At 50.4% G+C, this 26,657-nt stretch overlaps 1 protein-coding gene across 10 annotated transcripts; it reads left to right on the forward strand.

Moving 5' to 3' along the window:
• Positions 1 to 26,657, forward strand: Tmem268 (transmembrane protein 268). Of its 10 annotated transcripts, XM_063287354.1 has the most exons (11): positions 1,035 to 1,249; positions 1,515 to 2,679; positions 2,793 to 3,331; positions 4,807 to 4,996; positions 7,862 to 7,971; positions 12,157 to 12,264; positions 13,671 to 13,820; positions 17,893 to 18,003; positions 20,096 to 20,176; positions 20,570 to 20,749; positions 24,086 to 26,657. In XM_063287354.1, the coding sequence occupies exons 4-11, from the start codon at positions 4,888 to 4,890 to the stop codon at positions 24,263 to 24,265; spliced, it is 1,029 nt and encodes a 342-aa protein (XP_063143424.1). In that variant the 5' UTR covers positions 1,035 to 1,249; positions 1,515 to 2,679; positions 2,793 to 3,331; positions 4,807 to 4,887; the 3' UTR covers positions 24,266 to 26,657. The 10 variants fall into 10 exon arrangements, with proteins under 10 accessions (XP_017448742.1, XP_038965403.1, XP_017448741.1 ...); XM_017593253.3 differs by lacking the exons at positions 1,035 to 1,249; positions 1,515 to 2,679 and adding an exon at positions 1 to 1,021 and having other exon boundaries at positions 3,223 to 3,331; XM_039109475.2 differs by lacking the exons at positions 1,035 to 1,249; positions 1,515 to 2,679 and adding an exon at positions 1 to 1,021 and having other exon boundaries at positions 3,248 to 3,331.

Genomic DNA, 26,657 nt, shown 5'->3' on the forward strand with positions numbered 1-26,657 from the left:
TTGATCCTCACTTGTCCCCAGGGGCACCTGCATGGGATATGCTAATTTGGCTTTTCAATTCTTTCTTGCTGCTTTGAAACATCCTGCAGGCATATGTAAGTCCTGTGGTCTGGAAGTCCTCAAGAGTTTCATAGTAACTGTTGAACGAAGAAGTGTGTATGTGTTTCTCTGTGTGTGGAAGACCACTTGTAGAGAGGCCTGTACTGTCCTAGTCCTTCCTGCAAGCAAGGGTGAGAACCACATATGCATCCGATCCCCTTAAAAAGAAACAAGGCCATTGGTGCAGCAACTAAGTACCCAGGGTCTTTGTTAAAAGACAGTGTTTGGTGGCTAATAGAATCTGCTCCCTTTATATATAAACATGCACTCGCGGTTAGCCACGTCTGTTGGTGTCAGACCAACCAACCAAGGTGAACCCAAGACTAGTGATTCACTTGGAAAAAGAAGCAGACCATCACAGATCCTCTTAAATCTTAAGGAGCAGGGTGAACAAATGTGGGTTTTTGAACACCTCATACATTATTTTGTTGAAATTTCACACAATTTCATGGCACAGTCATAACTAGTTTTAAAGAAAACGCAGACACAAAGTTTAATTTACCAGACAATTAAGAAGTGGGGACTACACCGACGCTTTCAATACTGAACATCGTTTTTCATTAAAAACAAGCCTAGAGAGAAACTTCTGGTCCCGAGTGTGCCTCATGCATCAGATCCCATGACTGTGTCACTCGGGACAGGCCCCCCCACCCCGCTCCTTCACGGCAGGGACGAGCCCAGATCTCATGCACGTGGCGGGCACAGGGCTCCTACTGGCGCCCTGGGGGAGCGTGGCTGATGAAACGCTCCGGGCTCGGCCTGAGAGACGTGCCCCCTACGGGGTAATTCGGCGGAAGAGACCGGCTGGGGTGGCGCGCCCGAAGGGCGTGCGGGGGCGACGGGGGCGGCGGCGCCCGGACGCCGCGGCGCAGAAAGGGCGTGGAACCTTTGACCCTGCGCGTCCCCGGGCGGCAGCTAGGCGGTGAGTGTGCGCGGGCCGTGCGCGTACTCGCGTGCCCGCGCGCCCGCGCTCGGGGGTTGGGGCCGCGGGGCCTGCGTGCGCGTCCCTCCGCTAAGGCTCGGGTGATCTTTTCCCGCCCCACGCGTCAGGCGTGGGATCTGCAGGGCAGGGCGGGTGATTTCTGGGGTGAAGGAACCCTAAGGCCAGAGGGCAGAGACCCGGGAGCCAGCTGCCTAAGGCCGAGGCCAGGTACGGTGGGAGACGCCGGGCCGCGCGGCGCCGAGCCGGCTTTCTGTTTTGGCTCCCTCCGGGTTTTGCTCCCTGACCTTGGATAGTCAGCTTTCTCTTCCGGGGCTTAATGTTCTCATCATTGAAATGGGGTGTTTGGACCCCTTGTCTAGCCAGGTTTTTCTGCCCTAAACTTTTGGGGACTGCTGCTTCTCTGATGTGTTGGACTTGCAGTGTTATTAACGAAGCTGAGAAGAAGGAAAGCCGTTTTTTTCTTTCCTTTCAGGATGTTAGGCGCTCAGTTGTTGGTGAGGCTGGCAGGCACTATGCAGAGTTAGCACCTCTGGGGGCTTGAGTCTGCACAGACCGCGACTGGAAAATCTGGCTGCAAGGCGGGTTCCCAAAGGGACTGTCAGGAGTCTCAGCAGGCACTTGCTCCCCCTGGGCTTTGCTTACCTTCGTGTAGGGCTCCCTGACTTGTGTGCTGAAGACTGGAGCGGGGCTGAGGGGGGTGGTAAATGGTTAGCATTTTCCCTTGGGGGCCTGCCTGCACCCTCTCAGCCTTGTAGCTTCATTGCTGGATGAGGATCTACTTGGGGTGGGGGTGGGGCTGGACCCATTCTGACCTCTGGTTCAAATCCATTTAGTTCTGCATGGCTCCTTTCAGTCTCCTCCTTGGTTCAGCCTAGGAACATCTAGTTCGTCCTCTATCGAAGTTGCTCGCCTTTGCTGCCTGGTTTCCTCCTCACCTCCCTGGCAGTTCTCTCTCAGTGCATTTTCCCCAGAGGATGGTGATTCCTGAAGGGGAGGGCTGAGCAAACGCTTGGTGTTGTACTCCTGGTTTTACAGTCCAGGGTCTGACCCTAGAGGCTTCTCAGGGAACGTTTGCGGTTACTGCCTTCTTGCAGTAATCAACCTTTTTCTAAGTGTGAATCTTGTGAACATGGAACCATAGGACAATCCTAAGTTTCTGTCCTTGTCTCCTCTCTAGGAAACAGAGGCAAAGGAGAGTACCTTGCTCAAGGCCACCCAGATGGGAAGTAGTTGGGCTGGGCAGGTTACTTTTAGCCAACACACACAACCTTGGGTGTGTGGCTCTGCTGATTGGTTCTCTGTGGGCAGCTGAGGGGGCTGATGTGGGTGCTGTGATTTCTGCCCCCAACACAATGCTGCTTTTGTGGGATTTTGCAACCAGTGGATCCTTCTGTGCAGCCTCAGGCTTGAGCAACTCCAGCCTGTGTCAGCTCCTCCCGGCCTTTTGAACACTCCAGTACTGTGAGGCTTCACTGAGAGGGCCTGAGTCCTCCGCCAGGAGTACAGATGTCAAGGTTGTATCTGCCTGGTGGCCTAGAAGTTGATCAGAGGCAGCAGGGGAGCACAACCTTGCATCTGTTTCACGGTTTTTGTGCCTGTTGGGTGTATAGAAGGAGGAGGTACGATAAAGTAGGCTGGTAAGTACTTTGTTTGAGACTGCTGTTGTGAATTGGGCTGAGGACGAGGAGACCCTGTCGTCCCATTAGAAGTCTTGCAGGCTGACTGGAATTTGTTTCTGTATCATGTCTAGGAAACATGCTTTCTTCTGATCCACTCAAAGGTGATTTCATGAATTAGCTGCAAGGAAGCCAGACCAGGCCCACAGATATGAGAGCTCGGGTGCTGTGGGCTGAGACCCTGGAGCCACATGCTAGAATCTTCTACAACTCTCCTTCTACTGATAGCTTTGGAAGGAGCATGTCTTGACCATAAACAGGAAAACCATGTTGAGGAAAGAACGGAACCTGGGCTGTGGGCAGAGTACTGAACACCAGGGGAACACTGCCGTTGTAGACACTCTGGCACCAGGGGAACACTGCCGTTGTAGACACTCCTGCCTCCTCACCTGCTTTTTCCATGGGGGCACCTTGGGGTAGAACTTGGGGAACCAGGGCTTGTGCAGCAAGTGCTTTTACCTGTGGAGTCATCCCCCTGACCCCAGATCCTTCTGTTCCGAACAGGAATCCCCACACTCCCACTTTGCAGGTCATCCCAGCCTCGTGTAACTGCTCCTGTTGAAGCCTTGAGCTACACAGCGAAGAGGCCAGAAGGCTCAGTGCCTCCCTGAAGGTCAGTGGGCAGTGGGGTTTGGGGCCAGTTTGGATTCCAGCAGGTCTGTGTCATCTGGATGTTTCCTAACTTCCCCAACGTCACCTTCCTTGGTAGCAAGATGAATGTTCTAGAGGACTGGCCCCCACATGTCTAGAGGACTTTCTGCAGGACTGACGCGCCATGAGTGGCATTGATGGAACATGATTTTTCATGGGACACATGTCACGGGTTGAAGCAGATTGGCGGCTCAGGAAGTCAGCCAGGAAGCCCCCATGAGGAGCATCCCCTCTTTGGCTGATGAAAGCGGCTGAAGGGATGGCCTGCTGTGCCTCTGGACCACCGGAGGGAGGGAGGCTGGCAGCCTTGGCTGTGCCTCCGGAATCCTGCAGCGCTAAATGCAAAGCTTGCTCTCCTCGTGGTCCTTTCTCAGACAAGCGTTTAGCTGCCCGTGTTTCCATGCTGGCTTTGCACACCTGAGAGCCCCAGAGACCAAACTCTGGCTTCAGTAAACGGTCCTCAGCTGTCTGTAAACGGTTCACACCAGGAGAAATTACCTTTCTTTTTAAAAGGAGGGGTTTTTTTTTTTTTTTTTTTTTTCCTTCCCTCATAGCCTACACCTGTCTGAAACTCACTGTATAGCGCAGGCTGGCATTAACTTTTGATCCTATTGTCTCTGCCTTGTGCATTCTGGGATTCTCAGCACAGGTCATGAGGCTGGACTGAGAGTGGTTTTATTTTTTGTTTTGTTTGTCTCACTGTGTATCCCTGGCTGGCCTGGAGCTCACCATGTTGATCAGGCTGGTGAATTCACTTAGATCTGCCTCTGCCTTTAGGGTACTGCCCTTGAAGGATTTAAAGAGCTAATATTCATGGGGTGTGATTTCTGTTCCCCATGGCCTTCCCCTGCTCCGTCCATCCATTCTTGGTAGTGGGCCTCTGTGGGGAGGTCTGATAGATTTGAAGAAGCCTATTCGAAGCTCTGAGGATGAGAGAGGTATCCAAGTTCACGAAAGTAGGAGGCCGTGGGGCCACAGTGTGAATCCTGAACCTGGACCTCTCCTCTCTAGAGAACTGGAGTGTAGCCAGACTGTCTGCTACTTCTCCTCTTCATGGGTGTCAGGATTTTTTGCGTGTAATCTGTGTTTCCTGTTCCCTGGTTTCGGTTTGTGTGCCTTGCAGAGCCTCACAGGGAGCTGTATATGTAAACAGGCCTTCCCATAACCTGCCTCACGCTTGTTTGCCTGGGCATCTCAGGAAGGAATGTGTGGCGCCTGGTTGGCTGAGCTGGAGAAGACCCCATGTTAGTAGGGGAATTCTCAGCAGAGGCCTGAGGAAGGTTTTAGTTCCTTCTTCTCCCTCCGAGAAATTTCCTCAGCAAGATCGGAAAGTCAGCATTTAGCCTCCTGACGGTCCTCCCTTGCCTTTAGCAACTCTGGCCTCACAGAGGGCCAGGGAGCCCCGGCTCAACTTCTTTCTTTTGCTGTTTCTCATAGGCAAGTGGAGGTGAGACGCTGCCCGGTGTGAACTGCACCCCTAGAAACAGGAAGTAGAAGCTAGACCGCTGTCTGTCTGCCATGGCTTGTGAACCTCCCTCAGATCCTGGTGGGGCAGCTGGTCCTCTGCCCACCTCCACCCTGGGCTGCAGCACCCTGCCTCAGGGGAACCCTCCTGGCTGGGGGGAAGGTAAGGCCATGACCGGCTCCCACCCTTTCCTTCTCACCAAGTGCCATTCTGTGCTGAGCTCCAACACTTTGTAACTGGGGTCTCTATGGAGCTGGTTGACTTTGTCATTCAGCACGAGGCCACTCTCTATCATTTCTACCGCATTCTCACTGTCACTGCCTCCTGTCACTACCTTAAGCTTGACTGCCACCGCCTAGCTCCATTTTCTCTGCTACCCTCCAGAGAACCTTTTCCAGATGCATATCTTGGTGGCACATTCTGCCTCAGGGCTTCTCAGTGGACATAGCATGAAGATCCGCCATTTACCAGGCCAGCTTTGGTTCCCTCTGCTGTCTTCTTGTAGAGCATTCTGTCTCAGGACCTTTGCACGTGATGGGTTTTTCCTTCCTTCCTTCCTTCCTTCCTTCCTTCCTTCCTTCCTACCAATGATGCTTTTTGGTACTCAGTTTTCACTTATCCTTCAGGCCTCCATTCGTCTTTGCTACAACAAATTATTTGGTGGCTTAGCCTTAGTCAGGACTTTCTGGTGTATTCTCCCTGCAGATTTTATTGAGTATACTAGGTATCTGGGTGATAACTATTGAGTATCTGGCCTCCCTACAAGAATGGAACTTCAGAGAGGATAGGGCTCTGCATCGCCTCACCCTTGCTGTGTCTGCAGAGCCAGCAGGAGACCTGCTCCATTGGAGACACAGTCAGTGTGGTGGTCAGTGAAGGCGTGGACGGTAGCTGGGTGCAGCAAGGAGAAATAATACTGTAAACTGTGGGTGTTCTGTAGGAATGTGAGGGTTGCACAGAGGGGCTTATGACTGTGTCATTAAGAAAACAATTTAAATTCCTGTACATGCTGCTATAGAATGGGATGGGATGCAGTATTTTTTCCTTCAGGACTTGAATGGCATCACTCTGCCAAATCCTAGCAAGCCCCCCTTGCCTCTTTGTTCAGTCTCCATATACTCCTCCCCCTTCTCTCTCAGCTTTGCTGAGCCTAGATGTAAAGCAAGCATTTCCAAGTACAGAGATCCGGGGACTCCTCATAGAAAGGCAAACAAGAGATTGTGTGAAAGGTTTCTGTGGTGTTTGGGCCAGTGCTTGTGGAGCCCAGGGTGTGGCTGGCTGAAGGTTCCAGACTCTCCTGGGGGAGGCTACTCCTCTGTGGCAAGAGGGAACCGATGGGAGATCCCACTGAATGATAGCTGTGTTTTGGTCATTGTCTCTTCCTCTTGCTTGCTCTATCTCCCTACCCTCAAGTCAACCTAAACTTTTCTGCTTTCCGGAGGCTCGGCTGCTGTTTCCTTGTGAACAGCATCCACCTCTTAGGACCCTCGGAGCAAGCACATAGTGGGGGCTCTAGCTCTTGAACGAGGGTCTCCTTAGCTGCTCCCTGTTTCTTTTCTGTGCACCCTTCCATTCCGGTAGTCTTCAGTTTAATCTTCTACTTCTGTCTGGTATGGGAGGCTAAAAGGCTTAGTGTTGTTTTCTCAGGACTTTTGAGCTCTAACCAGCTCGCTTCCAAATTAATGACCTCACTGGGCCTAGGAGTTCACCCATTTGAGATGGCATCCTGGCTGTCATCTGCATGGTCCACTGTCTCCTGCAGTGGCTGTGACCATCTGTAGGAAAGGAACAGTTGACCTTGCAAGTTTACCTCAAGAGTTGACCTGTGTTTATTCTGTGTACCACAGTCCTTTCAGAAAGAGAGGGGAGAGGCCAAAATTGAAAGCCATTTTGGATAGGACCTAGAGTTTATGGAATGGAAGGAATCCTTAAGGTTGTTGGTGCACTCCCCTCTGGATCCAAGTTATGGATTATCTATCAAGGTTGAGGATTAGAGGCCCTGACATACTAATTCATTTATGTGTCACATATATGCAAGGCACTAAGCCAGCTCAGGTAGCCCTGTGATGAACAGAGCAGCATGGAAGTATGGTCCCAACAAAAGCCTGATGGAATAATTGAACAATTTCGTGAGTGTGCACACACGCACACATGCACGCACACACACGTGTGCAAACGAGACAGTGGGGGTGGGGGACAAGGTTAATGGTTAAGTGTGCTGGAGGGCTCTACATGGATTCAGAGGCTGTTTGACATTTAGCCCGGGCTTGAAAGCCACTGTGGGATCCCGGCAATTCCGCAGTCAGAAGTCTAACTCTGCTCTTCCTGAGCTCACAGTGGAGGCACTGTAGGACCCTGGTCCTGTCTGGGAACTCTAGACAAGGCTCTGTGTCCTTCCCCTTCCCAGTGGTACAACTTCGCTTGTGGACAAGCTAGCAAAGGTGTTGATGCCCTGCTTCCTCTTACGGACCATTGTGATTCCATCAGCCCCAGTGGGGAGCTAATACAGGCTGCTGTCCCTGCTTGAGACCAGCTGACCTATGCCCTGCTTATTACTCTTTATCTGGCCAGTAGCAAAGTCACAGGTCAGGATGAAGGAGTGGCCATCTGGGGACTGGTATTTCAAGGTAACTATTCAAGTCTGATATTTGGCACCTTGCTGGGACTTAAATTATTCAGCAAAACTTCGAGTTCAGAACTTGACTAAACATCTACCTCACCAGGTCCCTAATGAAGTTGGTTGTTCAGTCTCCATTTACGTGTGCCATGTGACATTGGGCTCCTGCCATGCGTTCTTTGTGGGATGCCTTTTTGTGTTTGGAAGTTATAAACTATGTAGTTAACCTATATGGGCCTGAGTTCTGCTTCTTGAGGGCTTCCCAGTCAAGCTAAGTCCTTAGGGATTAGGAACGGCTACCATGTCCCTCATCACGAGAAGGTGCTCCCAACCTGAGGTAGATGCCTTCAGTTCTGAACTCCTGCAGAGCTCTCCTTGCATGGCCCACTGACGCTCTGGTCTGCTTACAGAGCTACACAATGGCCAGGTCCTCTCAGTCCTCCGGATCGACAACACCTGTGCACCCATCTCCTTTGACCTGAGAGTTGCAGAAGAACAGCTGCAGGCCTGGGGCATTCAGGTGAGTGCTGGCCGATTGAGTCTGTGCTCTTCTGCCTGTCCACCTGGCATCTGTCCACCCATCAATCTCTTCACAAACATTTCCTTAACTCTTTACCTGCTCTGGCTATGGCCTTGTGCATAGAAAAAACAAAAACAAAAACAAAACATTAGAGATAGCCTTTCTTCCCAGCGAGTTAACTCAGAATGTATGTGTTGGGGTGGCCACTGTGTCTAGGTCCTGTGCTGGCTAAACTCTTCAGTGCTCGCACTGCCCAGCAGGAGCCAGACGTGGGTCAGGTAAGCAAGGCCAGCCAGACACGGATGCCACAGCAGAGGACCATACGTAGCACTGGTGGCATAGGAGGAAGTTTTGAACTTCCCTGTGTGGGTGGCCACAGAAACTTCATGGAAGACTAGGCCTTGACAGGGTGGTTGAAGGACAAATTCAAGTATGCTGGGCAGGAGGGAGGAAGGCATTATAGGGGAGAGAACTGCATTTGTGAAAGATCATGAAGTTACTACATAATGGATGTGGTAACCTTCTAATAGGGAATCCAGGCCTAAATCCCACAGATATGGGATCCAGGCTTGTTGCTCGCTGCCTGTGCAACTTTAGGAAGGAGACTTAACTTCTCTGTGCTTCACTTCTGTCTGCAAGAGAGGGTGATGTTCATGCCTCTTCTGTAGGACGTCCATCAGGATTCCCTGTGTGATAACAAGGAGCATTTGCAGATATCCCGGGATGCAGCAGGCTCTTAGTGTTCAGTGTCGGTGTGGAGGGCAATGGTGTGGCTCTCTCGCTTAAAATCTTCCCTGGGCTGGCGAGGAAATCACAGGTAGCTCAGTACAGCCCAAAGCTTTCCGAGTTTAACATGCTGCCACGAAAGACTTTCCGGACAGCACTGAGCCTCCTGCTCCAGACAAGCTCCTCCTCTCTTCTCTCTCTACCTGCTTTCTTTCTTCCCTTCCTTTCTTGTGTGGTGTGTGCATGTGCATGCATTTATATGTGCGTGCCTGTACACGTGGAGGTTACTGTGTCTCCCTGGTCTGTTCTCCAGCTTGTTTATCGACACAGGGTCTGACACTGAATGGGAGCTTGCTGGTCTACCTCATCGGCTTCCAGGCATTTCCCCAAAGCACCTAGCTAACATGGATGCTAGGAATCCACACCCAAGTCCTCATGCTTGGGGAGCAGAGTCACACGCTGAACCATCTCCTCAAACTCCACATCTTCCTTAAATTATTGTCTTGAGATTAGTGAAGAGCTTGTGTGTTTTTTGTTTTATGTTCTTAGATGACATTTTTCTGCTTTTGTGGAATTGTACTTATGACGATGATTGTTATCATGTATATGTTGGTGGGGGGATGTGTGTGTGTGTGTGTGTGTGTGTTTGTGTGTGTATGTGTGCGTTTTCGTGTGTGTATTTGTGTGTGCATGCCAGGGTTCATGTGTGGAAGGCAGAAGATAACTCTGGAGTCTGCTCTTTCCCTCTACCTTCCTCTGGATTCCGAGGAATGAACTTAGACCATTAGGCTCACATCACTGGCAAGCTCCTTTACCCACAAGTCCCTGAGGTGTCCCATGTCTAGATGGAATTCTTTTTTTTTTTAATGAAAGGACAGGGCCTGAACACACCTATTTATTTTTTTATTTTTCTTTTTTTTTTGGAGCTTTCGAAACCCAGGGCTTTGTGTTTGCTAGGCAAGCGCTCTACCACTGAGCTAAATCCCCAACCCTTAGATGGAATTCTTAAGTGGCTTCAGCCTTTGGTGGCTCCTATTCTATAGGTCTTGTGTGCTCTGCAGACACTCTGGTTTAGACAGGAAGTTCTGTGCCCTTAGTGCTTGGGACTCTTGCAAGGGTCAGATGGTGGCACTGACAGAGGGCCCGAGTGTGAGCAGAGTGTCAGATGGTGGCACTGACAGTGGGTGGAGTGTGAGCAGAGTGTCAGATGGCAACACTGACAGTGGGGTGAGTGTGAGCAGAGTGTCAGATGGCGACACTGACAGTGGGTGGAGTGTGAGCAGAGTGTCAGATGGCGACACTGACAGTGGGGTGAGTGTGAGCAGAGTGTCAGATGGTGACACTGACAGTGGGGTGAGTGTGAGCAGAGTGTCAGATGGTGGCACTGACAGTGGGGTGAGTGTGAGCAGAGTGTCAGATGGCGACACTGACAGTGGGGTGAGTGTGAGCAGAGTGTCAGATGGTGACACTGACAGTGGGTGGAGTGTGAGCAGAGTGTCAGATGGCGACACTGACAGTGGGGTGAGTGTGAGCAGAGTGTCAGATGGTGACACTGACAGTGGGGTGAGTGTGAGCAGAGTGTCAGATGGTGGCACTGACAGAGGGGTGAGTGTGAGCAGAGTGTCAGATGGCGACACTGACAGTGGGGTGAGTGTGAGCAGAGTGTCAGATGGCGACACTGACAGTGGGTGGAGTGTGAGCAGAGTGTCAGATGGTGACACTGACAGTGGGGTGAGTGTGAGCAGAGTGTCAGATGGTGGCACTGACAGTGGGTGGAGTGTGAGCAGAGTGTCAGATGGTGACACTGACAGAGGGGTGAGTGTGAGCAGAGTGTCAGATGGTGGCACTGACAGTGGGGTGAGTGTGAGCAGAGTGTCAGATGGTGACACTGACAGTGGGTGGAGTGTGAGCAGAGTGTCAGATGGTGGCACTGACAGAGGGGTGAGTGTGAGCAGAGTGTCAGATGGCAACACTGACAGTGGGGTGAGTGTGAGCAGAGTGTCAGATGGCGACACTGACAGTGGGTGGAGTGTGAGCAGAGTGTCAGATGGTGACACTGACAGTGGGGTGAGTGTGAGCAGAGTGTCAGATGGTGGCACTGACAGTGGGGTGAGTGTGAGCAGAGTGTCAGATGGTGGCACTGACAGAGGGGTGAGTGTGAGCAGAGTGTCAGATGGCGACACTGACAGTGGGATGAGTGTGAGCAGAGTGTCAGATGGCGACACTGACAGTGGGTGGAGTGTGAGCAGAGTGTCAGATGGCGACACTGACAGTGGGTGGAGTGTGAGCAGAGTGTCAGATGGCGACACTGACAGTGGGTGGAGTGTGAGCAGAGTGTCAGATGGTGGCACTGACAGTGGGGTGAGTGTGAGCAGAGTGTCAGATGGTGACACTGACAGTGGGGTGAGTGTGAGCAGAGTGTCAGATGGTGGCACTGACAGAGGGGTGAGTGTGAGCAGAGTGTCAGATGGCGACACTGACAGTGGGATGAGTGTGAGCAGAGTGTCAGATGGCGACACTGACAGTGGGTCGAGTGTGAGCAGAGTGTCAGATGGTGACACTGATAGTGGGGTGAGTGTGAGCAGAGTGTCAGATGGCGGCACTGACAGAGGGGTGAGTGTGAGCAGAGTGTCAGATGGTGGCACTGACAGTGGGGTGAGTGTGAGCAGAGTGTCAGATGGCGACACTGACAGTGGGTGGAGTGTGAGCAGAGTGTCAGATGGTGGCACTGACAGAGGGGTGAGTGTGAGCAGAGTGTCAGATGGTGACACTAACAGTGGGGTGAGTGTGAGCAGAGTGTCAGATGGCGACACTGACAGTGGGTGGAGTGTGAGCAGAGTGTCAGATGGTGACACTGACAGTGGGGTGAGTGTGAGCAGAGTGTCAGATGGTGGCACTGACAGTGGGTGGAGTGTGAGCAGAGTGTCAGATGGTGGCACTGACAGAGGGGTGAGTGTGAGCAGAGTGTCAGATGGCGACACTAACAGTGAGCAGAGTGCCCGATGCTCATTGTGCTTTTTTCTCTCTGCCAAGGACCCCTGAGCACTGAAAATGCACCCTGCCTGACGGTGCACACACCCTTGACTTTGGAGAAGAGGAACTAAGGTTCAGGGCAGGGGTCACTTGGCCCAAGTCACTCAGTACTTGAATGACATGAACAGAGTTTGGTTCAGGGCCTGTGCCTTGCCCAAGGCTGCTCCATGCTTGTTGGAAGGTTGAGAGTCAGGCTGTGTGGTTCCTCTGCAGGTTGCCCTGGTTTTCAGGTTGTCACCTTCCTGCAGTTAGACCTACCCTAGGATTCCCAGTCTATGCTCTGAGCCTCCTCGTCTGCACTCTGAGGTGCCTTAGATGCGCCTTATCTTTCTCCCATGGGCAGTCCTGTGAACTGCTTGCTGGCAGGAAGGAAGTAGAGGGTGGTTTGTCCTGCAACTGACGACCTTTTCGTCCTGCTTGGCATAGGTCCCTGCTGAGCAGTATAGGAGCTTGGCTGAGAGTGCGCTTTTGGAGCCTCAAGTGAGGAGGTACATCATCTACAACTCCAGGCCCATGAGGCTGGCCTTTGCTGTGGTGAGTAGTAAAGCAGGCCCGCATTGCCCCCACCGTGGCCTCAGGCATACCAAATTCAGTAGTGTACCTGAGGCATATAAGGGGATGAGAAACCCAGTTGCCTGGGCAAGCCTAGTACCGAAGACATGGATTTGAAGTGGGAGGGGTTAGTAGAGGATGGGGGTTGGGATTGGGAATCTATAGAGCACCAGACTCCCGACTCAGCATTTGTCCTTAGCCAAGACTTTTCTCTCTGGGATTTGGTTTCTTCTTTGTTCACAGTGTTCATACACACAAATGCATGCATGTACCTGTGTGTGTACATGCTTGGAAACATATACCTATGCCTTCATATGCACATGCAGAAACATGTGTGTCTGTGGCCAAACTGTGTGTGAGCCCAGACTATCCAGCTTCTGCTGCTTAACCCTTAACCACGCTGATCTCTGGCTTCTGTATGTGTTCATGGTCACATGGTCTAGCTGACCTCCATCTCCCACCTTCAGGAGAAGGGGAAGAGGGAGTCAGTTTTTAACAACTCCCTAGAAGTACCAGGCTATAAAATGTTACCTTCTTAGCCCTGGAAAGGCCCTGAGAAGTAGGCATGGTTATTCCCAGTTTATAGATGGGGAAACTGAGGCTTAGAGAGGTGCCATAGTTTATTCTAAGCCATACTACAAGGCAGGGGCTACTGTGGGGTTTAGACACAGAATTCTTTCCAGAGAGTCCTGCCCTTTTGTGTTTCATTTGAAATTGGGCTGAGGAGGATTTAGGAGTGATTGACCTTGTTATCAAACTTGAGGGCTCACGATCTTAACCCCAAGTCAGGTTCAACCACCCATCTTCAACGGGCCAACTAAAAGAACCAAATTCAAAGTGGAATGCAGAAAGGGGAGATTTATTCAATGTGGCCACATTGGAAAGCATCAAAGAGATTCGGTAAACACTCCAGAGGTCCTGAAGGGAGAACAGAGTTTAAGCACACAGGCCAAGGCCATACACATCTAAGCAGCCAGATCAAGATGTGGCCCCGCCTATCACCTACCCATCATTCTCTGGGCTTCAGTCTCAGCCTTTAAGGCAATCTGACATATTATTAGAGCTATGTGACATTTCCCATCATGAGATTCCAAGCAGAATTCCCATTTCTTTGGAGTCTATAGTTTCTGCAGCCTGATAATCAGATTGAGAGACAGGAGTGTCTCTTTAGAATGTCTTCATTTCTGCTAGGCTAGTTACAGCCCGTTGTCAAGATTCACCTAATAAGCAGTGAGTAGGAGCCATCCCCGGCTTGACATGTTTTCTTCCAGGCCCCTGGGAAGCTGTTTGACCCCAGTGGTGGCAGGGATAACCAAAGGGGTGCCTATGAGTGGAGCTGTTGTCCCTGACAGCTTCATGCCTTCTACAGGTGTCCTTGTCTTCTACAGGTGTTCTATGTGTTGGTGTGGGCCAACATCTACTCCACCAGCCAAATGTTTGCCCTAGGCAACCAGTGGGCAGGTGTGCTGCTTGCGACCCTGGCCGCTGTCAGCCTGACCCTGACTCTTGTGCTGGTCTTTGAGAGGCAGCAGAGGAAGGTGAGATGCCTGGGGCCCTGTCTGTTCCCTCCTAGCGCTGGGTGGTCTGATACTTTGTTTTAACTCAAACAGCTCTTTAAGCTACCATCATGGTTGCATACCTATAACTAACAGAAATATTTGAAGCTAAGTCCTCTGCTGTACATTTTCTGCTCTTTTCCACACATGTGTGCGCGTGTGCACACACACACACACAAACTCAAATACACACACACTCAAACACACACATACACACTCTCACACACATGTGCACACACACATGCACATACATATATACACATTCTCTCACACACACACCACACACATACACACTCTCTCACACACACTCTCCCTCTTACACACACACACTCACACATGCACACATGCACACGTACACACACACTCACACACACAAACACATACACACACATACACACTCTCACACATGCACACTCTCTCTCACACACAAACACATGCACACACATACACACTCTCTCACACACACACTTTCTCTCTCACACACACAAACACACACATACACACACCAGATTCTTACCATCCCTACCCTTGCTATGTAGGCTCGGTTGACCCCAAACTCATCCTTTCTATAAGTGCAAAGGTTACTGGCTCGTGCCCCCATGCTCTTTCTCCCCTCCCCTCCCTTCTCCTTTCCTCCCTTGCTCCCCTGAAAGGTTACTCTGTCTCACTTTAGTGCTTTCAGTTCGCTATCTGATGGCCTTGTGGCTTTGGCCTTGCTCACTGGGGCAGTTGCATGTGATGTACAAAGTCACTTGCCCCTTGGCCAAGGAGCAAAGGCTCTTTGCTCTCTTCTTTCTTTGCTTACCCAGTTCTGCAGATAGTTGTTGGTGGTGATTTTTTTCTTCCCGGCTGCCAACTGTTTTGAGAGCAGTTCCCAGTGGCCAGCATTCCTGCCAGGATTCTAGCTAGCTGAGCTTGCTCACACACCTCTCCCTGGACCAGCACAATAAATTTTGATTGGCAGGGAGAGAAGGTTATAGCCCACCTCACTGTAGTACCAGGGCTGGAGATGAGGGTTGGAAAGGTGGTGCTGTTTCTCTTGGGGTCTCATTCACTGACAACCAGAACTTGGTTAACTCTCAGTAGCCACTTGAGAGTCAGGTAGTGAGCTTAGAGAGTTAGGGAACTTGTCCTAGATCTCATTTTAAGTGAAGAGCTAAGGTTCAGAGCCACATACATGATCCCTGGTCCTTTGGAGAGAGGATCCCTGCCTCCCAGCTCACTGTACCATTCACTCCCAGGTTAGTGTCTGAATATGCCTGTATCGAAACTTCTCACAGGAAGTAGGTTGTCGAAGGCTTTCCATGGTAACGCCTTGTGACTCTGGCCAGAGACTTTTACAGATAGGGAGCAGGGCTTTAGAAAGGCTCTGGGAGCAGCTTCCGACTCACTGCTGCTAAGTGACCAGGCTAGTACTCAAGGTTTGACTGCTTAGATTCCAAGTAACCTTCTTAGCACCCAGTGTTTGGCATCCAGCACTGCTGTTTCCTTAAAATCCTGTAGTTAGGAGTCCAATGTGAGTGTCCCTGGGCCAGAAACTGGAAGGGCTCCTGGGGGTATATTTAATTCTCAACCTCTCCCAGCTTCACTGGGCTATGGCAAGGCCCTTTCTCTCTCCCTAGTCTAAGGTCAGGTGAGTAGTTTCTGCTCTGCTCCACTATGCTGTCTAACCGTGCACTCACAGTTTGGGAAGGGGTTGGATATTTTGTAGGCTGGTTTTGCCCAGCTCAGGACGTAGTCTTTGGGTGCCTGCAGAAGCACCTCCGTTCCTGTGTTCTGAGCCCCTGGACCACTGCTTGCTGTTCTGAAGTCCTTAGCAGGTGCTCGCTCCTGCCTGGCTTGGCTTCATTTGCCAAATTCCATTTCATGCCTGCGTTCACAGGGACAAATTGGGACTTTATGGCTTAATCATTCTGAAAGGATCTTTGTTGGGCTTTGCTTCGAGTCTGACAAGATAATGCTACCCCTGGGCTCTGTTTAGGCCTTTGTAACCCTTGTGCTTGGTCTGTGAAAATAAATTGAGCCTCTGGCTCCTGCTGGGAAATACTTCTTTTGAGAAGAGGAGAAAGCAAGCTCTCAGCCCAAAGGGGTAGAAGTGAGGAGAGCTGGCAGGTTTGTCACAATGCTGCCATGGCTCTCCCAGTTCAGGGGTGCCTGCTGGCTGTGTGTCCTCCTTTCCACCCCTTCTGCTCTTACACAGCTGGATTTGTGAAGCAAGGGAGTGCCAGGTGAGGTACTAGACACAGGTCACAGAGAAGCACCTGCTTTCTGCTCATGGGTGCAGCCAAGGGCCTCAGTGCAAAGCCCAGAAGTGAGTCTCTATGCTCTTGGGTCTCTTGAACCTGCCAGGGCCCTATCTTCCTAGGACCAAGCTCCATTCTCTGAGCACCCATTGTGCTCTGTGTTCAGGGCCTGAATCCTCCTGTGATTTGTTGGCTCTGTGACCCGGGGCGAGCAGAGTTGCATCGCTTCTGGACCTCAGTTTCCTCATCTGAAAACAGCTTGATAACTCTGTCTCTGTTGTAGGGAGATTGTGAGGATTAAAGGACTGTTTATGTGGGAAGCACTCACAGTTGTACTTAGCGTAGCATAAATGCTCAGTAAGTTGTAATTGTTACTGTTGTTGATGTCATTTACCAGTAAGAATAGCTCAGGGAGAGGTTTAGGAACTAATCTCAGCCACACATCTCCCCTCAGGTCTTCCGTTAGATCTCCACTCACAGACCTCAAGCCCCTGAGATTTCTTAGTTTGCAACAGGGTGTTGAAATAGTCCTGGCTGTCCTGGAACTCTTCTGTAGACCTGGGTGGCCTTGAACTCACAGAGATCCATCCGCCTCTGCTTCCTGAGTGCTGGGATCCTACAGACCTGTCCTTCCTGATCGTGCCCCTCACAGGATTATTAACCCCGTATTACTTAGTGTCTGTAAGAGCCTCAAGATCTCTTGCTTTCTCTGTGGTTCCTACTCTGACTTGGTGAGTGATTAGCCTCTCAAGAACAGGAAGGAGAGTGGTGCAAGAGCTGAGACTTCCTCAGGCCCACCCCGGAGTGCAACTCATAGCATCCCTAGCTCTAGAGCCTTCTGCGCAGTAGAGTTAAAAGGACAGGCTGGAGAATTCTAGATAGATTTTCTACCTCTTCCGTGTCCAGTGACCTTTTTCCATGCCCAGGTAGACCAGAGGACATGCCCTTGGCCTATAGAATTTTTTCATGGGCCATTCATGTGCTGGCAACCCTGACCTTCTTTCAGTGAGTGCCAGCCAGCACTGTCAGTCTCTGTGTGACCCTATGAAACAGCCTCTGCACATTTCCAGTTTTCCTTTGGGGGCCTGCTGCTCTGGGGAACCCTTGGGTTTGACTGGTCCCGTAATTGCCTTCGAAGGCCCTTTGAGGGTCTCTTCTTCAGGCCATCACTCTGGGTTCCTGGCCTGCTCTCCTTTCCCTTCTCTGATCTCCTTAGCATCTGTGGCAGACTTGATATTGGCTGCTCTGGGTGAGAGCAGAAGGAGACAGTTTCTCTAAGGGCCAGGTACTCTTCTGGGAGCTTTAGAAGTGGGCCTTGTTAGCACATGGCTTCGTAGAACATGTCTCACTCATGGCTTGCTGAAAGCTGAGGCCCAGGGATCTTAAACTTGAGAAAAAAGTAGGTGTGTTGTTAACAGAGCTGACTCTTTCCACACAGAATAGACTGTCTGTCCCTTACCTTCCCTCAAATATCCACTACGTTATAATTTCATCCTAGCCCTGGGCTAAAGGCTTCCTTCACACCTCAGTGAGCACTCTCCTCACTCCCTGGAGGTGGGGGTGTGCTTTTTTTCTTAATCTACAACCTAAGCCAGTAAGACTCAATGGAGAGGCACAGGCACTACAGCCAGGAAGCAGCAGAGCTGGGCTTCGGCTGAAGCTCTCACACTGAATTTACCATAGGGGAAAATAGAGTTCTTTTGAGCTTGAAGGTTGTGTGGCCTCTGGGAGAGGGACAGCTGGGATGTTCAGGGCTGAGGAACTCCTTGGCGTCTTGGAGGTCAGCCTTGGGCCTGGCACTTGTCTTTTAGGCTAACACTAACACAGACCTGAGGCTGGTGGCTGCCAATGGAGCCCTTCTGAGACACCGAGTGCTGCTGGGGGTGACAGATACCGTGGAGGGATGCCAGAGTGTGATACAGGTACCGTGTCTCCCGCTGGCCTGCTCGCAGGTGGCCTTGTATCCTCCTGGTCTGCATTGTGGGGTCCAGTGTCTGCTGCGCTGCTGTGAGTGGCTCTCTCCTCTTCCCTGCTCCATTGTCTCCCTGAGGATTCCTCCTCTGTACTGAATCGTGAAGTTGAGCACTGTAGGAGCCAAAGTCCCCATGCAATATGAGCTTACACACCCATAGGATGACAGGCACACAGTGGCTTTAAAGGGACAGTGAGAGCTCATGGTGGCCCAGGCTTGCACTGAGTGACGTGGGAGGAGAGATGAGCCTGGAGAAGTTGGTGCGATGCTAAGGGCTCACGTGTGTGGCTCAGTGATTTTCTCTTTCCCTAAAGCCTTTGGAGGATCTTAAAGTAGGGCATCTTTTTTTTTTTTTTTTTTTTTTTTTTGGTTCTTTTTTTCGGAGCTGGGGACCGAACCCAGGGCCTTGTGCTTCCTAGGTAAGCGCTCTACCACTGAGCTAAATCCTCAGCCCCAAGTAGGGCATCTTTTATGGGACATGACTGAAGCTGGATTTGATCCTGGCTGCCTCTGCTCAGTGCTTCAGTGCTAAGTACTCAGTGTGCAGTGCAGCTGAGAGTCTTATCTATAGCCCCGGCGAGATCTCATCTTGCTTCTTGCATGACAGGGCTGCACGTTATTCTTAGTCCACAACTGAAGGTAGTGAGGCTTAGGGAAGGAACACAGTCTACAGAGCCAGGAAGCAGAGCTGGGTCGAGGCTCAGGCTGTGCCTTCTTGGCATGCGTATGCCTCATTGGTCACAGCCCTTTCCAAAGGGAAAGACAGGGATGCCCAGTGTGTGGCAGACATTTGCTGAGAGCTTCCACATGCCAGGCAGTGTTCTCTGGGTAGAATTGGGGGTCTTTGCTCTGTGGAGCTGATCACACCTGGGATAGCTCGTGTGGTGTGTAAAGGTATCTTGCCTGAGATACTGGCACGAGGTTCCTGGCACTTCATATAGAACTTTTGTTGTCTCTTGAGTCGGCCACTCCTTCCTAGTGTCCTCTCAGCACACAGGAGGGACCCTGGAATGCCGCTGAATTTGTGGTTGTTTGATGACTGATGAAGAGACATCTTTTCAGACAGCGGCTTTTTTCATCTTTAATGAGATGCTGCAGCATCTGGAGGTCTTTCGGAATCCTCAGGGGTGCTGGGTGATGTGCAGGGCAAGGGAAGAGGAGACAGTCAACAGGGGTGGGCATGCAGCAAGTTGTTAAAGCAAGATGGTGGAGGGTTCCCGTCTCCTGTGCATGTTTGAGTATTTTTTTTTTAACAATAAAAAGATTTAAAAAGTCATGTGGCCTGGTGGAAGAGACTGTCTGACAGGAGGGCTGTGATCCTTGTTTTTGGGATCAGTCGCCCTGAGCAAGGAGCAAGGTAGTGAACGCAGGTGTTAGACTCAGCGTTCAACTTTTCTGCAGAACTTGATTCTCATGTGTGTGGCATAATCAAGGCATCTCAATGGACACGGAAGGTTTTGGCCTAAGGATAACCTTGGGGGCTGCTGAGGCTGAGGTGGAAGGAGAAGTTGGGGATATGGACCGGGATGCCTTTTTGCCTGCATTCTTCCACTGAGAACACTTGTATCGACAGCCTTGAACCTGGCAGTAGAGATCTCATTTGTGAGGACTTTCTCCTTTGTGTATTTGGGTTTAGGACAGAATGGTACCCATCCTACCGAGGGCAAAGGTACTATTCCCACCCCAATGGACATGTGATGGCCAAGGGGGGTTGGAGTCTTCTGGGATGCTCTGTGGGAGATGGGGCCCAGCCATTTCGTCCATGGTCGGACATATTCTGAATTTGCTTGCAAAGCCATTTTTCTGGGTTGGCCATGTGGCTTAGTGGTAGTGTGCCTACCTGGCATTCTCTTCCGAGTTTGAGTCCCAGTACAACCAGCTTTTCTGTCTGCCAGCCATACAGATGGGCTGTAGTCACATTGTTCCTGCCAGACAGCACGTGTGCCATGTGGTTATCAGAGGGTGGGTGAGGACTGGGAGGAACTGGGGATGGTCTTGGGGTTAGAAGCTCAAGGTCAGGCCACTGCTGCTTCTCTCCACAGCTCTGGTTTGTCTACTTTGACCTGGAGAACTGTGTGCAGTTCTTGTCCGATCATGTCCAAGAAATGAAGAGGAGTCAGGAGGTAAGATGGCCGCCAGCTCCTTTCCTAGGATCAGCCATTTCCTGGGATCTCAACCTCCTAAGGTCAGGATTGTGGTGTCATTCTGCTCCTGGCAGGTCAGAGCCTGTGGTTTCAGGCAGGGCTTGTCCCCAAGTTTGTTCACTACAGCCCCCAATAGACACTCCGATTCCAGGCTGGGATGACCAAATGTAAGCATGGGGGCAGAGACCTTCAGCAGTTGCCCAGGACCCTGCTTTTGTGGGGAATAGTGCGATCTCACTGGTGTGGCTCACTGAGGTCAGTGTTGGGCTCACTGAGGTCAGTGTTGGGCTCACTGAGGTCAGTGTCGGGCTCTCTGGCTGGTCAAAGCCTGCAGACTTAGAACATACTTGTGCACTTCTTGTTTCTTTGTAGTCCTTGCTGAGAAGCAGATTAAGCCAGCTATGTGTTGTCATGGAGACTGGAGTGAGCCCCGTGGTGGAAAGGCCTGAGGACTTGGAAGATTCTCCCCTCCTGCCCAGAACTCCTGGTCCTCAGGAGAGACCACTCACACAGACTGAACTCTATCAGCTTGTTCCAGAGGCTGAGCCAGAGGTAATGGTGCTGTGGTAGTCAGTGAGGTCCTCCCTTGTGGGCCCCCATGTGATCATGGTCCAGTGATGGCTCAGGTTTTAGGCCCTGGGGTTATAGCTTCTCTGAGTTGCTAGAGGCCTTTCAAATCTTCTAGGTCAAAGTTATCTTTTCTTCTTCCTCCTCCTTCCTCTTCCCCCTCCTCCTCCTCTTCCTCCCTCTTCCTCTTCCTCTCCTTCCCCTCCCCTCCCTTCCCCTCCCCCTCCCTTTCTTCCTGCTCCTTCTTCCTTCCTCTTTCTCCTCTTCTTCTTCTTCTTCTTCTTCTTCTTCTTCTTCTTCTTCTTCTTCTTCTTCTTCTTCTTCTTCTTCTTCTTCTTCTTCTTCTTCTTCTTTCTTCTTTCTTCTTCTTTCTTCTTCTTTCTTCTTCTTTCTTCTTCTTCTTCTACTTCATTGTCATTGTTTGCTGACACTTTCGTTTTTGAGACAGAGTTTTGCTATATAGCCTGGAGGGTTAACCCATAACCTCCCAGCTGACTGGATGGCAGGCTTCATCTTTATCCCAGTACTTTAAAACATAGTCAAGGGAATTATTTTGTACCTACTGGGACTTCTGGTTGCATTTTTAATACCTTGGCCATTCTTGTTGTCAGCTACACTGTGAGGGTTGTTGCATGTTGATGAGCTATAACCTATCATCAGTTTGGATAAATACTAAACTTTTAAATGTCCATTGCTGGACATTGCCTGTAATGCAACACTCATGAGCTGGAGAATTGCAGGTCTAAGGCTACACAGGGAGACGTTTATGTAGTCGTCTGACTATCCAACATTGTTCATGCATGCATCCATCTATCCATTTATTCATCCATCTATTCATCCATCCATCCATCATATATCCATCCATTCATCCATCCACCCATCCATCGGTCCATCTGTCTTCCCATCCATCCATCCATCCATCCATCCACCCACCCACATATCCATGTATTCGTCCATCCATCCATCTGTCCGTCCATCCATCGGTCCATCCATCCACCCCCCCCATCCATCTGTCCATCTCTATCATCACCCATTCATCATTCACAGACCCAACAACTTAATCCTTGTCACCATTTGGATCTATGTGAATACTTTGAGTTCTGGTTTCACCAGCCCCACAGCCCTGCCAGGCTCTGCTCTTGGGCTGTGTGTGTGGTCTGGCTCCTTGCTGGCAGACCTGTAAACTATGAGAGCATTCAGTAGGAGTGACCTCAGGTGACATTCGGAGTGTTGAGGGTCATTTCCATTCCAGGGCTTTAGAAAGTCTCCACCCGGCCCCGCCCCGCCCAGCCCGGGCCTCCTCTTCTGCATGTCTGGGAGTCTGGGGCTCCACACCACGATATTCAAGAGAAAAAATAATGGCAGTATCTATCGCTTCATGTTTTCAGAGCAGAGAAGACTGATAAGGCAATGTGCTTTATTCAGGCAGCTATGTGTCTGACTTGACATGCAGTAACCCATTAAATATGGGCTTTTCAAATGATTCTTTCCAATTTGCTTAAACCCATAGAAACATAATTTTTTGTCAAGTATGTGTGTGTGCATGTGCATGAATGTTTTGAAAGTAGCTTATCAGTTAGCTGGAGAAAATGTAATGTCTCCTTAAACCTCACTGTGGGCAGCTAGATCATCTGTGTCTGGAAGAGCCCCGTCTGTGACAGGTGTAGTCAGAACAACCTCTCACATTTTTAAAGATTTTTATCTTGCAAAGCATTCTTCAGCATATTCCTGGTCTGCTTCACTTTTTCTTCTTTGATGGGGAGAGCAAGACTTGCCAGGCTCCCAGAACAAAGGAGAAGACAGGAGAGCTGAGTGCAGAAGCGTCCTGCGCAGTCTCCGTTCACCAGCTGGGCTGGCTGGACTGTAGAGCATGGGTTCTTCTCTTACTGATTTGGGACTAAGTTGATGGGGCCAGTCTGGGTTAGTGAGAGTACATTGTTTGCATCTTCAATATCCTCCAGCCTAACGTAAAAGACGACTTAAGAAAAGGCCAGTCCTGCGGAGCAATTTGGAATGAACTGCTTTTGTTTTTCTGATGTTGTTTTGAGGCAGAGTCTCACTCTGTAGCCCAAGCTAGCCATGACTCAGTCTGAAGTCCAGGCTGGCTTTGACTTTATAATAACTCGTCTGTCTTAGCCTCCAAATGCTGAGATTGTAGGAGTGAGCCTGGCTTCTGCTATGTAATACCGCTGATGGATCCAGTGATGTTTACTATGGGGACTGAGAGTCTTTTGCTCCTAAGCCTCACCCCACCTCTCCACAGAACATGTTAGCAGTGAAGACAGTCCCTCAGCCAGGCAGGGACTTGTCCAGGAGCCAGGGGGAGGAGCTGGGATTCTTCGTGTCCTTGAGCTCAGCACCTGGTTATAATTACCTGCTCCTCACGCTCAGCCTCCAGGGAGCCCACAGTGTTTTGGACACAAGTGAGGGATTTAAGCCTCTTCCCTGCATTCCCAATTGGTCACTCAGTGAGTGATACTCAAGAGACCACGTGTGCTAAGAGAATGCATGGCATCCCACTTGAAGTTTCTTCTTTCTGCTTTGTCATTTATGTAAGATGTGTGCATGAGGTCTGCCATCTCTGTTGTGTGTCACATGGCTTTCATCACCATCCGTCTTCTGCATGCTTCCTCTCCTGGACCCACACTCATTTCACACCAACTTCCCTTCTGCCTTCTCCAGAACCTGGGACCACTTCCTCCTTCATTCGCAGTATTTTATTTTAATTAATTCATTCATTTACTGTGGTAAACCAGTTTTCATAAGCAACTCTTACTATGTCTGGTAGAAAGGTATCTATCAGGCACCATGTATGACTGAAGGTCTCCTAGCATGGGACACTTTGCCCCCATCTGGCCCCAATTTGTGATTTTCTTTAAGTGAGTTGGTCTGACCTCATGGACCTTAACAGACTCATGGTCTTCAGAAAGCAGGTGGCATGGGAGTGGCATTTCTCCAGTTCCCTGCAATTGTACATTCCTGGTGTTTGGGATGGCACCAAGGGCATCAGGCATGCTAAATGCATGGTTTGCTTCTGAGCAGAACCCTTAGTCCTTGTGTGTCTTATTAGCGAGGCCCCCTTGGGGATGATGGAGTCAAGGCTACAACAGCTCCGAGCCACTGAGTTTCCGAGTCAGGGTTCTGTACCAGGCTGCATCTTCTAAGAGCCCCCAGCAGGTCTGGCTCGTTCTTCCTATTGAGCTTCCTTCCTGGGCCTAGAGTAGGATGATGGTTTGGGCTTCTCATGTGCCTACTCCCTTACCCTCAGGTTTGCCTGTAGGGCTCATGCTTCTTCTCACCCCCAACCCCCAACTCTTTCAGGAGATGGCCCGGCAACTGCTGGCAGTGTTTGGTGGCTACTACACCCGGCTCCTGGTGACCTCTCAGCTCCCTCAGCCAATGGGAACACGACACATGGACTCTGCAAGGATCCCATGCCCCTGCCAGCTCATAGAAGTACACATTTTGGGCACAGGATGTTGCCCATTCCTGGCCAGGTGACCTAGGGATGAAGGTGTTCATCTTCCTCCAAGACTAAGAAGTAGGGGAGGAGTCAGGAGCCCAGCATGGCCACCAGTGAGCTCAGATGAGGTCAGCGTTTGGAGACACTTTCTCAAGTGTCAGTCATGTAGGCCTTTGGGTCATCAAGTGCACACCAGATGTCTTCTTGGCATCATACTCTGTCCTGGCCTTGCTGAATCTGGTGGCTGAGCTGGTGGCTGGCCTTGCAGCCTGGATGGAGGATACTGTCTGTTGCCTGTCAAGGCCTAGGGACCTGCAGCTGACTCCACAGGGCAAGTGCCTGACCCTGGGGTCAGAAAGTGAGACCAAGGCTCCAAGGAGACGCCCATCTTTCAGCGGTGCCTCAGTCTGCCGGTCACAACCTACCTGCCCTCAATGTGAGGGAAGATTCTTGGAAGGGTGAGCTAGCTTGTGAGTGACAGTACCGTCTGGGATTGTTGTCTGTTAGCACCAAGGTTAGAGAGGGCTAGGGTTGGAGGATGGGTGAGGAGACAAAAGCCTGGCAGATGACCATCAACAAGGGGCACTGGAAAAGAAGCTCCTGTTATACTCAGTGACTTTGCACTGGCTTGCTGCTTGTGAATGTGTTTCTCTTCTGCCAAGCAGCAGTGGTGTTTTCTGACACTAACATTGTTCTGGAATGAGGTATGATTAGACACTCTGGGTTTATGTGAAGAACTCAGCGACTTTCCCAAAGTTGGAAGACTGTCTACAGCCCTATGCCCAGAGCCCTGGACTCGTGTAAAGGTCCTGCTCCATGAACCAGCCTTTGTGGTTTTTGTCCTCCACAAATCATCATTATAAGTTGGAACTCTTCCTGGAACTGGCTGGCATATGCATTCATTCCTGTTGGACTCTTATTCATCCTTCAAAACCCTACTTTTCATATCCTTCCTGCTGCTTTCTGTCTCACTGAAATTCTGATGGAACTGCCCCCCTTATGGATGTTTTATGTTATTCAGTGTTTCTCCTGTACATACCTCTTTTTCTATCAAGACTGTAAACTCCTCAAGGTCCAACACTGCACCCACCTTCCTTTTGGGAATGACTTGGACTTGTTTAGAAAAAAAAAACAATTTTGAAAAGTCCCATGGATTGGTCGCCTTGCCCTCTCCACCCATTGTGGCAAATGCTTCTGGAAGACATGGTTGAATGGTAAGGCCCAGGTCGTGATGGACCAGAGGTCTGGTCTGCAGCTGTGTCACTCTATTTGTGCACCCTCTGTTTGCCCATCTCTACAGCTGGATGATTTTGGTGATTTCCAGCTTGTGCTGTTTGTTATTCTTACCTCCGTGCACAAAGTGCTCTCCTGCCCCCAAACTGAGGGGTCCTTGGTGGGGACTGACCTAAAATAGTAACCTGGATTCTTGTTGCACACCTGCCACATCCAGGGCTGCGTGACCATGGCTGAGTGCACTGCTTCTCTGTGTGTCCAATGATTCCTTTATAGATTGATGCAGTGAACCACAGTGGCACAGCTCAGGAGATTTTCTGGGTGAGACATGCCCTACTTCCTTGCATTCTTTGTGTCCAAGATGGAGGAGTCCCCCAGCCATGTGTCATGGCAGCTTTGCTCAGTGCAGTTATTCACTGTCTTTTGAGCCACAGAAAATGTCACTGTGAAGTTGATCAAGGGAAGCCTGTGCTTGTCCTCTGTTCACAGACTCTTGAGCATGATGGTGGAAACTAAAACTGTTTGGTGAGTGAGAGAGTTGCTCATGGAGGCTTGGTATGGTCCTTCCACAGTTTTCCTGCCTGCCGGATGGGACTTATGGGGTGAGCCCACAGTAGACCTTCTTTGTGTGTGCCTCGGTTTCCTCATTTGTAAAATCCACGTGTCTCACCTGCTTCACAAAGTCGTCATGAGGATGAGCCATCCAGCCTTTTTTTTTTTTTTTTTTTTGAAAAAATATCTTTAATCCTATCCCTGTGCAGGTGAGGTCTGGGAGTTAAACTGAGGTCCTCAGTAAGAGTGGTTTATGCCCTTACTTCAGCACCATCTCTACAGCCGAGTGCTCCTAAGTCTTAAGGCTCAATACCCATAAGAGGCAGGAACCATGGACAAACCGCCATGCAGGTAGGAACAGTCAAAGCCAAGTCCTGCCTGCCATCTTGTCTCTGTCCCTTCAGACACCGGGGAGGAAAGCACATCCTCCAGATGTTTCAACCTGAATAGCAACAACCTTCAGTGCTTGCAACACCAAAGCTGTCACAAAGCCGGAGCAGGAACTCCATAACCTGTCGCCATTTCTCATTTATTCTTGTTGTCTGGTATACAGTAGGTGCTCATATGTGTTTGACTCTTGCCTCATGCTCAATTATTCCAGTACCTCAGGGTTATGTATGCAAATAAAGATTTATCAAATCTCAA

Source organism: Rattus norvegicus, chromosome 5 (assembly GCF_036323735.1).
Source record: "Rattus norvegicus strain BN/NHsdMcwi chromosome 5, GRCr8, whole genome shotgun sequence".
NCBI classification, from domain to species: domain Eukaryota; kingdom Metazoa; phylum Chordata; class Mammalia; order Rodentia; family Muridae; genus Rattus; species Rattus norvegicus.